Source organism: Patagioenas fasciata, chromosome 6, assembly GCF_037038585.1.
Source record: "Patagioenas fasciata isolate bPatFas1 chromosome 6, bPatFas1.hap1, whole genome shotgun sequence".
Classification (NCBI taxonomy): domain Eukaryota; kingdom Metazoa; phylum Chordata; class Aves; order Columbiformes; family Columbidae; genus Patagioenas; species Patagioenas fasciata.
This window is the reverse complement of record NC_092525.1, coordinates 15,864,673-15,878,324: the sequence shown is the minus strand read 5'-3', so window position 1 is coordinate 15,878,324 and position 13,652 is coordinate 15,864,673. Positions and strand designations below refer to the sequence as shown.

General features: G+C 52.1%; 1 protein-coding gene across 1 annotated transcript in view; it reads left to right on the top strand.

Annotated features, from left to right (window-relative positions):
• LMX1A (LIM homeobox transcription factor 1 alpha) overlaps window positions 1–13,385 on the top strand; it is a 44,155-nt gene extending 30,770 nt beyond the window's left edge. The window contains exons 4-9 of the mRNA XM_065842417.2: window positions 6,052–6,284; window positions 10,005–10,174; window positions 10,327–10,404; window positions 10,509–10,578; window positions 10,694–10,864; window positions 11,375–13,385. Of these exons, the coding sequence (XP_065698489.2) occupies window positions 6,052–6,284; window positions 10,005–10,174; window positions 10,327–10,404; window positions 10,509–10,578; window positions 10,694–10,864; window positions 11,375–11,535 (883 nt within the window). The 3' untranslated portion in view covers window positions 11,536–13,385. The remainder of the gene's footprint in view (window positions 1–6,051; window positions 6,285–10,004; window positions 10,175–10,326; window positions 10,405–10,508; window positions 10,579–10,693; window positions 10,865–11,374) is intronic.
• Window positions 13,386–13,652: the final 267 nt, after the last annotated feature.

The window sequence follows — 13,652 nt, the reverse complement described above, 5'->3', positions numbered from 1 at the left end:
AGCATTAACTAAAGAATGCCATGGTCCAGCCTGCTCGGTGTGAAACCTAATTCTCCCCCTTTCTGGAGCCATGGCATGGAGTGCTCAATTTTTTTCTCTCTGTAGGACTGCAGCCTTCTGGTACTCCAGCCAAAAAACACTCATATTTTAGCAAGCTTAGCCCCGGCCCCGTTGCCAGGCAGTAAAACGAACACTTGTCCGCCTCGGGGAGGGGGAGGGAGCCAGGAGCTGGGGAAGGGTCAGGAGAGCAGCCCCAGGGAAAACATCCCTCCTCTGTCCCATCGAGGGCTTGGGGTGTGCGGGGAGGGATGGTGAGGGTGGCAGTGGGTGCTTTCCTCCATCACCTTGGGAGCCTGGAGCCCCGGGGTGGATCGGAGTTCCCCAGGACGGCTCGGAGTTCCCCGGGACTGCTGGTATTGGCTTGTGCTCTGAATTGCTCTCCCCATCCCCATTGCAGCCGGAGGGGGCTGGAGAGGGGACAGGGTGAGATGAGCCCAGCAGCAGCAGGACAGCAGCTTGTTCCCAAGCCCTAGGTGCAGGGTTGACAGCACTGGGCATGTTTCCACGGCCAGCCCATGGAGGAGCCGGTGCTGCCATCCCCCCTTCTGACGGGTGAGTGAGAAGATGACTCAGTGCCAAGACAACTCAATCCGACGTCCTTGCTCCCTGCAGAGTGCTGTGGCTCACTGCTGGCACCAGCCTCCTCCCGCGCCCCTCACACCGTGCCTGGCCATCGGTTTGTCCCCATGCCAAGGTCACAGCGCTGGGGGGGCCACAGCTTTGCTCTCTGGAGGGCTGTTGGTTAGGGACAGCTGTGAGCGGGGCTGGGCTGGAGCTCCCTGCACCTCTGGCGGGTTGATTTGAGGCTCCTCCTGGGCCATGGTGAGAGTAAGAGATGAATTGGTCAGGTCTCTGCACTGAGGTGTTAGGGACATGGTTTAAAGGTGGGCTTGACAGCATTAGGCTAACAGTTGGACTTGATGATCTTAAAGGTCTTTTCCAGCCACAATGACTCTATGATCCCTGTGGATGCATCTGCTATGGGCAGCCTTGGCAGGGAACACAGCAGCTGCCTGCAGTGCTTTGTAGCGACCAGTGCCACCAGTGCCCACCCTTGGCCAGGAGCCCGTGAGGTTTTTTGGATGCTGCCCCTGCCTCTCTCATCACCCCGCTAGGCCAGGCTGGCATGGGCAGAGAGGAAAGCATCCCACCGCCCAAACCGAGCCGCCATGCAGCGTTTGAGATTTGTCCGTCAGTATTTAATATCAGCGTCCCTGACCCTCCCCGGGGAGGCTGCGAAGGGCTGCGTTTGTATGCGGCACACGCAGACAGACAGCAGCCGGGAAGCGCTTGTCAATCACGGCCCCTTTCAGCCTGTCACCTCAAAATGAAGGGAGAAAGAGGGGGGGGCAGCTCCGATGGGAAACGGGGCTGCCCACACTGCCCCCCTCTCTGTCGGTGCTCCAGAGATGGGATGTGCCAACCCAGAGGTGGCTGCAGCCACGTGTCAAAATTTAGAGGTTTTGGTGTTGCTGCTTGGATGGGAAACCCCAAAGCAGAGGTCCGGGATGGTTTTCTCAAGGAAGAGGAATTGTACAGCAAAGTCAGACTGTGTCCCAGGGGAAGGATGGATGTCTGTAACGTCGGCTAGGGCGCTTGAGGGTCTTCCAGCAGAAATGTTATACTTTCAGAAATGGCAAAATATTTTGTTTCAAGATTTTCTTGAAACCTATCACCACCACCTTTCTGTTTCCAAACTACAGATTGACATTTCAAAAAGAACTTAAATCTAAAAAGCATATTTTAATTCATATTAATCAATATAGGAACAGGAACATTTTTAAGATCAGAGACAAAAGGTTGTGTGTTGTGATAAAAATTGTTTGCATTACCGTATTTTTGTTCCAGTTATTCCTAAATTGAGTGGGCTTGTTTTCATTTGCAAATATTCACTGTCAGTGCTTTGTTGAGGCTTTTACTGAGCAACCTGTGACAGGCAAACAAACACAAAGACTACCAGCCAGGCATCATTTAGCTTTTGAACCTCAAGCTATGGAGGGAAAAAAAAATCTACTAAGAACCAAAGCCTACAGCGTCCCTAGGACGGCAGAAATGAAGGCACTCCTGTTGCTATTTAGGGGTTGGTAATTTGTTTGTGTTTTAAAACCTGTTGAAACCATCCTCCTCCTCTTCTGTGCAGCCTCCTGTAGAGAAATGAGGTCTCGAAGCCCCTGTTGCAGCTGCACGGAGGCACAAAGAGATAGATAGGGGTGAAAAGATAGTATTTGCTCTGCAGCCTGCTGCTTGCAGCAAGAGGGAGGTGGGCACAGAACTGAAGATCCCAGAAGTGGATAAAAACGTCTCTGGATCCAGGCTGGTGTGTCTCGCTCAGGCAAAAAATGTTAAATTAATTGCTAGACTGGGTGCTGGAAGATTTTCCTTCAGCCCCATCTCGGTCTGACCAGAGATGTTTCTGGTGAGTTATCCATGCAGGGGTTATCCATGCAGGAGTTATCGTATGTGGGGGTTTATCCATGTGTGCTCTTCCTCCCGAATGGCTGTAGAGGAGCCAGTAGTGTCCAGGGCTGGTCCAGGGCTGTGGGATCTGGGACACCAGTGATGCCCTTTTCCCTCCACTCATTGCTACCTGCGGTAGGCTGCAGTTTTTATGCCCGAGACCTTCTCGTGCCTAAGATCTCGATTTATTGTGGGTTTAGAAGGAGCTCTTTATGGTTTCATACCGTGGAAGAGGTTTTATGGGGATTTCTCTGCATCTCACGTTGCGCAGGGATGGGAGAGTCCTGCACTGGGCATTGAAAGATGCCTGGTCTGTCTGGCATCCCTCAGCAGGAGCTGTTGGGGACTCAGTTGGAAATAAGGCCTCTTATTCAGCAGCCTGAGTTCAGCTTTAAGTATCTGATATTAGGCAGCCATTTACCTAAATGTTTCACCCTCCTGTTTAGCAACATGCTTTGGGCTTAGGAACATCTATTGCTTGGTCGATGTGGCTATGCCTAACTGGCGAAGGTTTATGAGTCTCTAACCAGTGCCCTGGAAATAGAGATTTTGGGCACTTTCTGTGAAGATTAGATAGTAGTAACGTAAAAGCTTATCAGTATTTTATTACTGAGAGCGGTTAGTAGCCCCAACAGGTAAGGCTTAAACTTCATTTAAACAGGATGAAAACGTGTTACCAGATGAATACAAATCACCTCCACTTTGACATAAAAGAGACATAATTAAAGAAGAAATTACTCCAGAAATATTAACACAAGCCTGCATTTCTCAGAGCTGGAACAAGAAAAAAATGAGCCTTCAACAGGGATCCTTTCAAGGGAATATACATCCCCCTCCTCCCAGGGCAGTCACAGGGATGCTGGAAATACAAACAGAGGCAGTTTGTATGTAAACCTGGGAAATTAAAGTTGAACGTACAAAAGTAAAAGCTACTATCTGGAATTACGAACTCCCTAACTTCTACCTTTTATTTGCTGGTTTTCCACTTTCTGTAGCGATGGTACTTTTATAAAAGCTTTATAACACCCCTTTCCTACATCTTGGGGGGATGCTACAATTTACTGGGTGTACCCAGGATTTGGCTGGCATGGTAAGAGCAATGCACCCCATCCCCGTGCTCACCATTGCCGTTTTGGGAAAGCCTGGCAGGGAGCAGGCATAGCCCACAAACCAGTGTGAAGTGTTCATGAGAGGACCCCAAGGTGGAAGGGAGCTGATACTAATGAAAGGGTACCCTTGGATGCCCCTTTTCCAACCTCTTGAGCCCCTGACATCCAGCCCCAAAGGCCATCAGGCACTGCTGATGGGTGGCAATGTGCCCTGGCACTCCACCAGCTATGTGCACATCTAGCAGGCAGCTGTTTGCCTCTGGAACTGGGTGCTCACCAGCCCCGGCATGAGGCACCAGGAGGTGATGCTCTGTGGCTGACCCTGCCCATCACTGTGGAGAGACAGGCAGCAGGACAAGCACTGATGGTTTTAAACTAAAGGAGGGGAGATTCAGGCTGGACATGAGGAAGAAATTTTTTACACTGACGGTGATGAAACACTGGCCCAGGTTGGCCAGAGAGGTGGTGGATGCCCCATCCCTGGTGACATCCCAGGCCAGGCTGGACAGGGCTCTGAGCAACCTGAGCTGGTGAAGATGTCCCTGCTCATAGCAGGGGAGTTAGACTAGATGAGCATTGAAGGTCCTTTCCAACCCAAACTGTTCTGTGTTCCTCTGCTCCTGCATATATCTGCCCTCCTGGCACTGGTGGGACATGCTGCCTTGCCCAGGTGCACTGGCCTCCGATGAGATGGGCAGAGATGCCAGCAGCTGCTGCCGATGCTGCCTGTGCAGCAGAGTCTGCCTGTCCCCCACCGGCAGTTTGCACAGCTGACCATCTTCTTCATCAGCTATCAGGTGACTACAGCAGTGAAATACAGGGGTGAAATGAAGCCTGGCTGGGATTTCACAGGAGCGGAGGCTGCATGTTGGCTGCAGCAAGACACACATCCCTTTGCTGCTGGGGCTTTTGTTCAGCAGCATCTCTGTTGTTACGGGTGCCTTGGGAGCTTCCGTTGGGGCACAAAGACACGAGCGTGCCTTGCTCTGCCCTCTGTCTCCTTGTTTTACAGACTATCAAGCTCATCACAGAAACTTTTAAAGTTTTTTTTCCTGTTTTTCTGACGGTTTTGCTGCCAGGGTTTTGCATACATCTGTTCCTCTCCTTGTTGGAATGGGGCTGACTCAGCACTTTTTATTTCCTATGTGGTAGCCAGAAAAAAAAACAGAAAAGAAGGATTGAAAGCTGGCTGGTGGCTGCAGGGCTTCTGTTCCCCTCTCCAGCCCTGCAACCCCCAACCCCACAGGTCCCCCTCCAGGGATGGAGGTCCCATGGGACAGGGACCACGGAGGTGGGAGCCATCTGGGGCAGGGGGAGGGATAGATTTAGCGCTCCCCGTGCAGTTCCCTGGGGCATCCCCAGGCTGGGACACGGGCAATGCTCGGAGATAACCTCTGCAGGATGCATGCTGACTTCTGACTTCTCTTCCTGGGACAAAGTAATTGAGACAGGGGAATAATAATGTCCAGTTCCCACAGATATTTAGGATGAGGCTGGGTAAAGAGCAATTTTCCCTTTATGGGGCCCAAGCCAAAACCATCAATATCTGAGGGTGGCGAGGACGTTGTGGTTTGGTACCTTTAAACATCTGTATTGGGGGAAACATCCCATTCATGTAAAACATCCAGCCCAGGGTTTAACTCCAGGTGCTTCCAAGTCCTTTCAAGCCAACAGTGATGTTGCCACCTCTGGTCTGCTCACCTCAGTTTCCCCAGTTGTAAATCATCAATTGTGCTACTGAGCTTCTCAGTAAGGACACTTAAAGTCAGAGAAGAAAAAGCTCTGTATCAACCTAAGTGTTATTGCTGTCATTATTATAATTATTGGCTTTTAAGTATAAAGCTAGTCTGTTGAAACCTGGGAACTGTACAATTAGGGCTGCCTCAAACACTGTCACATCACTGTTAAGGAACAAGCTGAGCTTTTTCTTTCGCTTTTGACACACCAGGTCTTCTGTTTGTCGCTGGCCTTAACCCAAAGCTTGCTGCCATGGACATTTTTCTGACATATTAGGCATTTCTGGTGTGTTTGGCAATGAGGAATGGGGCTGTTGCAGTGCCCTGCTGACCCAGGCCAGAGGGATGGGGTGGTTTGTGGATGACCGACAGCACAGGTCCTTTCTACAGGTGCTTGTCGAAGGCATGGGTGAGCTCACAGGCCCTGTTGTCATCTCCAGCATCTCCTGACATCTCAGTGCAAGCCAGAGGCAGGTGCAAAAATTTCTTCAGGGAAAGGGTTGTCAGGCATTGGAACAGGCTGCCCAGGGCAGTGATGGAGTCACCATCCCTGGAGGGGTTGAACAGACACATAGATGAGGTTCTTAGGGACATGGTTTAGTGCCAGTGTTGGATTAACAGTTGGACTCCATGATCTTGAGGGTATCTTCCAACCCAAATGATTCTATGATCTCCTCTTTCTCCCCCAGGCTCTTCGCAGTGAAGTGTGCCGGGTGCCTGGAGGCCATCGCGCCCAGCGAGCTGGTGATGCGTGCCCAGAAGAGCGTCTACCACCTGCACTGCTTCTGCTGCTGCGTCTGCGAGCGGCGCCTGCAGAAGGGCGACGAGTTTGTGCTGAAGGAAGGGCAGCTCCTCTGTAAGGGCGACTACGAGAAGGAGCGGGAGCTGCTGAGCTTGGTGAGCCCGGCTCTGTCAGATTCTGGTAAGGGGCCGCCTGCGCCCGGCGTCTCCCTGGCTGGTCCCACTCCAAGGCCCCTGCAAGTGCAGTGGGATCTAGAGGCAAAGTTTGGGTTTGCTGCCTTAAACCTCTGTCCCATGGTCCGAAGGGAAAAGCTCTATAAACACTGTTGCATCCTCCAGCCAGAGTCTCTCCCACCTCAGTGGTGCCTTGACAGTAGAGGGGCTGCGGCGCTGGAGGATGCTCCGGGGACCATCCCATCTCGTTAGGCTTGTTTCTATAAGGGTTTGAGCTCCTGTCTGGTGCAGGGCAACAGGACCCCATATCCCAAGGGGGGTGCAGCCTCCCTGGGTGCAGGGGCAGAGCCATGCTGGCCAAATGTGACATCTCCCACCTCTTTGCCCCGGGGAATGGAGGAATCATAGAATAGTTTGGGTTGAAAGGGACCTTCAGAGCTCAGCATTAACATATGTATCTACCGTCAATACAAATCAAATCTGAATGTTTCCCAGGAAGAGAAGTTTAGTAAGAAAACCCAGGAGCAGGACTCAGAGGGGTGGAAATGATCTGCTAGTAGAAATCCTTGTGTTATCACCATCCCTGCAGAGCCCCACTCCTTGCAAGGCTGCACGGCCCCCCACCATACGCCTGCTTTGCATAGGGAAGGATTTAAAATGCCGTGCTCTGGAAAGGGCTGCCGGCAAGCTGGGGCGAGCCTATCTTTTCCCTGCCAGAACAAAGCTCTGAATTAAAAAAAGAGCATTATGAGCATGTTTAAGAGGGGGCTGTTAAGACATGAAGTGGGGTAGGTCACAAACATGGCAAAGCCATGCAGCATCAGGGAATGCTGCAGAGAGAGGAAGATGTATAGGGGACCAGGGATAGTTTTGAGTGGGGATGGAGCAAAAATTGCCCAAAATCCATGTTTCTCTTCAATATTGTGCTGCTCTGCAGCAAGAGGCTGGCTGCTTTGCAGCACTGCCTACAGCTGGCTCTGTCTGAGCTCTGTCTTCTGCAGCTCTGCTCACTCGAAAGAGCAGATCCTCCCCCCAAAAAATGGTGATGATATTTAAAAAATAGTGAGGCCATGGGAGGAGGTGGCTGAAGGGAGCCAGCAAGTGATGGTCCAGTGCTGGAGGAGCAGAAGAGGAAGAAAGCAGTGGGATCTGGCATTGCTGGGTCTTGCCTTAGCCCTGGGAAAGTCCTTAATATATTTAAGAATTATTATTTCTTTTTCCTTATGGGATGTGCAAACTCTTTCAATTAAAATAGGAACCAATGAGAAGACGTCATGCAGGAAAATAAGTGCATTGGCCGCATTTTGGGTTTATTCCTAGTGGGGGAAAAGGGCAGTTTGGGAAAGGTTGAGGAGTTTTTCCTCCCTAGTGACTCATTGGCCCATGGTCCAGCCCCACTGTCAGGGGCTCCGGCCAAAGCAAGAGCTTCAATGAGCAAAAACCTCCAGGGGAAAGATTTATTTTGGTGGAAACTCCAGCTGAGACCCAAGGGATGCGAAGGGCCAGTGTGGGAGTCAGAAGACCATGACAGCAGCTTGGCTGGTTGGCAACCGAACTCGAAGCCCCCAATACACCCTGGCTGGAGGGTCCTAGTCCTTCCCATTCCCCTGTAGACCCCATAACTTAGTTCCAGTGCTGTCCCTGCCTGGTTTTGATGGCCAGCAACAGTTTATCTCAGGATGGTACGTGGCTCCGGGGATGGTGGCACAGCAGGGACATGCTCAGGTGCACATCCCGTCATCCCATGCAGATGCTCAGTGTAGTGCAGCTTTGCCCCCTCCTGCCACAGCCCCCCTGGGGAACCCCTGCCACACCGGGGAATGCAGAAGGATGTCCCCGCTCCAGCACTGGTCCCACATGCCCTTCACCAGCAATGTGTGATGTGCATGTCCAGCCTCTCCTCTGTCCCCCCACTCGCTGCTTTGAAGCCCCCTGCCCTCCCTCCCCCCCAGCCGCCGTGCACCAAAGGCCACTTTATGAGAAAGCGCAGATAAAAAGCCAGCCATATGTTGTCTGTAATCTCCCAAACCCTTGCTTCAATTACTGCCTCCCCCGAGCCTCCCCTGCCCAGCCTAAGTAAACAAGCCCCTCTGAAAGAGGACCCCACTTTCCAATTAAAAGCGTCCTAACGTTTCTCCTCTCCCTAAATCCTCCTGGAGTGAGGAATGTCCTGGCCCCGGCGGCGGGATGCAGGCTCGGCGGGTCGGACCGAGGGCACGCTGCACAATATCTATCGTCCCGGCCCCTTCCCAGGTGACGTCAGGGGCAGCCCCAGACACTCATTAATTTCTTTTCTCCCCCCCCTTCCTCGGTGGGAAAGGTTTGAAAGGGAGAGTTAATTAAAAGTAATACCCCGCCAAATCCAGCTTCACTTTTCCCTCTTTCCCTTTGACACTGGGAGGGATTTGGGGAGCAGGTGTTGTGGGGGAGGGTTCAGGGGCGCTGCTGGGAGTGGGTTTTCCTCCTTGGTGTGGGTTTTGAGTATCACTTGATAGAGTCCATGAGCCTGCAGCTCCCTCCTGCCAGGCTCTGCCCCTCTTGGACTTGGGGGGAATTTGGGCATTCACTTCTTTTTAAGGTGTGAAGGGGTTTAGGCACCAAAATGTCTCCATCGGTTGACATTCCTCCCCCCAGTATTTGTAAAAAACCTCTACCCTTCCATCAGAATTAAACTCCTTGAGATTTCAGGAAAGCAGGCACCTCAGCGCTGAGAAGGAGGCAGCAGCAGCCACTACTCAAGCCTCATCAACCATCAGAAAACCCACACTTGAGGGGTTCCCAGTACTGGAGCTCTCTGACCTGCTGCATTACTACATCTCTCACACTGGGACACGCAAGAAAACAGCAGTTTGTCTGTCCTCTTGCCATTGCTGCCATTGGCATGTCATGCATGTGCTGCAGCTGAGCAGCAGCAGCAAGGCACTGGCTCCCGGGCACCAGTACCCAGCTCCGGGCAGTTTTGGGGACCACTAGTGGGGATACCTCTCCATGTCCCAGCCCTCACCACAGGGAAGGTCTCTATATCAGCTGCTGAGCCCAGGAGAGAGCCCAGCAGCGTGGAGGGAAGAGGTAACTGGTACCCAAGAGCATCCTTGCTCCTCCGCGAGTAACATTGCCTCCCCTCGCCCCAGAGATCTGCTTCTGCCTTTCTTCTTCTCTTAACTGGGATGCTGTTGGATTTGTACTTTTCTGCTTTGTGTGGTCCATGATTAGCTCTTGCCATGGGGTACGACCTGACCTGCTTTAGCCATGAATTACTCTGGACCAAGTTCACAACCTCCCGGTGCATCCCCATCTCCGAGAGAGGCTGCAGCCCCAGGGTGGGACTTGAGCCAAGGACACCCTTGCAACCTGTGTCTGCATCAAACCAGCACCTCAGCTCCATTATCAATTCCCAAATGGGTGGTGGAGGAGCTTTATGGAAAAAAGGCTGTAAGTGATTTACGGCTCGAGAGAGGGAAGGACCCGTGCTGTCAAACCTGCATTACAGCCCTCCCACGCAAGCGAGGTCATCAACAGGGTGGTTATGCGGTAAATGGGGAGGACTGGGAAGAGGCAGGACAGCGCTGCAGGATTTCCCAGAGTAGCTCCTGCCTGAAGGCCCCACAGCCCCACGTTGGGGAGAGCAGCTTGTTTCAAGTCCCCCATATTATTTTGGACATGCTGGAATGTGATGCACACGGCCCATTGTCTGTAAAAGACCTGCTTTCTTTTTTCCCCCCATTAGGAAAAAGTGATGATGAGGACAGCATCTGCAAACTGGGCCAAGCCTCAGGGAAGGGCACAGAGGATGGGAAGGATCACAAGCGGCCCAAGAGACCCCGGACCATCTTGACCACGCAGCAGCGGAGGGCATTCAAGGCATCGTTTGAGGTCTCCTCCAAGCCCTGCAGGAAGGTATGGGGAGAAGGGCCCATGCCCAACCACCTCCAGCCCCCAGGGTTGTCCTAGATGCTGGGAAAGGACTTGCCCTGGCTGCTCTGTCCCTTCCTAAAGTTCCCCCAAAAAGTTGAGGGTGCTGAGACACCACTGTCATTCCTCTCTCCAAGGTGCGAGAGACACTGGCAGCTGAGACGGGGCTGAGTGTCCGTGTGGTGCAGGTCTGGTTCCAGAACCAACGAGCAAAGGTGGGTACGAGGGGTGGCCCCCCATCAGCAGCCAGTGCTGGGGCTCCTCTCCCTCCAGCCAGGGGATGATTTCACCCCATTTTTTTCCTCTTCTTCTCGGCCAGATGAAGAAGCTCGCCAGGAGGCAGCAGCAGCAGCAGCAGGATCAGCAAAACACGCAGCGCCTGAGCTCAGGTACACTCTCACACCCAGCTCTCCACATGCTCATGGTCTCCCCATTTCCTGGGTTTACCAAAGGAGCCAGGCACCCTAAAAAGCAGCAGCTTGATGGCTTGCTCTTGTCTTCCAGGCCAGACGAATGGTAGTGGCAGCGCTGGGCTGGAGGGGATGCTGAACCCCTACACCCCTCTGCCCCCGCCCCAACAGCTGCTGGGCATGGAGCAAAGCGTCTATGGCTCTGACCCCTTCCGACAAGGGCTGACCCCCCCGCAGATGCCCGGAGACCACATGCACCCCTACGGTAAGGCTGTGGGGTTTGCCTCTTACCTTCCCTCCTTCGAAGAGATGCTGGACTGGGGTGGAGGGGTGCTGTGTGGCAGGGGTGTAGAATCATAGAATCACTTTGTTTGGAAGAGACCCTCAAGATCATTGAGTCCAATCGTAACCTAACCCTATCACTAAACCATGTTCCTAAGAACCTCATCTCCATGTTTGTTCAACCCCTCCAGGGATGGTGACTCCATCACTGCCCTGGGCAGCCTGTTCCAATGCCTGACAGCCCTTTCCAGGAAGAAATTGTTCCTAATATCCAATTTAAACCTCCCCTGGTGCAACTTGAGGCCATTTCTTGTTGTTCTATCACTTGGTACTTGGGAGATGCATGCATGGGGATGCAGCGATTTCTGGGAAGCTAGCAGTCCCCACCCCCCAAAATCCTTACTCTGCAAAAGCTGGGCGCACTGGGCACTGTCAAGGTGCTGGAGAAGAAAGCAGGCTCTGAAGCCCTTCTACTCCTTCCTTGCTTCCCAAGGTGCTGAGCCTCTCTTCCACGACCTGGATAGCGATGATACCTCACTGAGCAACCTTGGTGACTGCTTCCTGGCCACGGCGGATGCGGGACCACTCCAGGCGCGAGTGGGGAACCCCATTGACCACCTCTACTCCATGCAGAACTCCTACTTCACCTCCTGAGCACCACGTTGTCCCCAGCACGGGGCAGCTGATGCCACTGCGCTGCCTCGGGAGGGGCTGCAGAGCTCCCAGGGTGGGAGGGAGGGGGAGGCGACACTGCTGGGATGCTGTCAAACAAGATGTTGTAGCTTGGGATTCCCAAGGAGCGAATTAAGTTATGGGTTGCATAGTTTCATGTTTCTCTTAGGATCCTAGGATTAGGAACAGGAGTGGTTTTTGCAGCTGGCTGATGGGTTTTCAAATTTCAAATGGGAAACCAAACCAAATTACTCATTTCAGTGGGGGGAAAGGCAGCTGGAGGGGGGAAACCCTTCCTAAGGGAGCATCCCAGTGCCATATCTCCTCCTTTGGTCCAAGCAGTGGAAAGAACAAACTGCTGATCCTCATGGGGAGATCCCGGAGCATAAACCGGATTTTGAAATTTGAAAAACTGGCAACGCTTTGGGGAAACATAGGGAAAATTTTGCTGCGGGGTGTTCCCTCTGTTCCCTCAACCAGCTTGAGCGCTCGCTGTTTAAACACAGGGACTTTTGAGATAGATGTTCCCATGCGAATATAGAAAGCTAGAAACCCCTAACATCGTCCCTGAGGACACGTGTGTGTATGTGAGTGTGTGTGCGGGCAGACACGTGTGTGTGTGCAGAGCTGGGTGGCTGCGGGTGACGTCCTGCTCAGCCACACCTGCCAGATTGTATCGACAAAGTTTATTTCTAAGTCTATCAGAAATTTACTGTACAGCAAAAGTAACTTTATTTTCAGCGTGAACCATATTTAAGGAAATACTCAATGCACTTAAGTTATAAGATGAAATAATTTACTTTTTATAAATGTTATGTTTAGGTTGCAAAAGCCCAGTGGCAGGGAAGGATCATCAGTTCATTTCAGGTGACAGGTTTGGGTTTTGGGGTTGGCTATTTTTGGTGCTCTCAGGTTGCCCCGCTGATTTTGAGATGCAGTTGAAACCCAAAGCAGGGCTGGCTCCAGGGACCTGCTCCTCTGCCAGCAGATCGATGGGGACAGCACAGTGGCAAGGTCCTGTCCCCACTGCTGGATGTGTCCAGGGGGTCAGTGTGGGGTGGACAACACTGCTGGAGCTGTGGATATCCTTGCTCGTTGGGGCTCAGCCATGCCTCCCTGCATCATCTCTCTCCTTCCCTCGGCAGGACCCAGCCGGTCCTGCCACCGCCAGCAACCCCATCCTGTACACTCAAATATGGGTGCTAGACTAGTGTGAGCTGCTGTCCTGGCTCTGGAAAAGACTGCAGCCCATATTGCCACCCCTCAGGCAAAGGAGAAAGGAGGGAGCACCCTGCATTTCCCACCCAGTGCTCGGGTTCATCCCTGCAGGACCTGTGGGAACCTGGGGAAAGTTCTCCTTAGGGTCCAGCATTCAGTGGACCCTCACCTCATCCCCACTCTTGTTTTTCATACGTTGTGTCCTTTTGTGCTGCTGTTCACAAACGATGTTAAGCGACAACCCGTAAAGACATGCAAGTGACTGTGAGGCTCAAAAACACTGGCTCATTGCCACCGTATGATCTGACACTGAATGTAACGGGGTCTGGAGATGGCTGACCCAGCGGGAGATGCTGACGCACTGTCAGAAATCACGTACCGAGATTAAATTAAAAAGACAAAAAAAAATCTGAAAAAAAAAAAAAAAGCCTGGTCTTTTATTTTGTGGAGTGTCCCATTGACTTGGAAAGGTAAGAGTTTGAATCATGTCCAAAGTCAGCAAGGTATGGTATGCTGGCTGGTGCTGTTGGAGCAGAGGTCTGATGGTCATTGTGGGCTGGAGTTGGAGATGTGCATTGCTTGTGGAAAGGGGGCAGATCTGGGGGAGTATATGTGGTGTGGAGGAGCTGCTGTGACCTGTGGAACCAGCAAGTGTCTGATTTGTAGGATCCAGCTGTAGGTAATGTCTGGGTTAACACCACTTGGGCTTGCAATAGAAAAATTGATGTTTTCATGAATGGTTGTTAAAATTGCCTTAAAAATTCCCCTCACTTGGATACTTCTTAAGACATCATGCTTAAAGGGTTTTTTTTTTAATGTTTTATCTCTAAAAGGTTTGTCTTCCCCACCTACAGCTATCTCCTATTTGAAAAATGTTCACC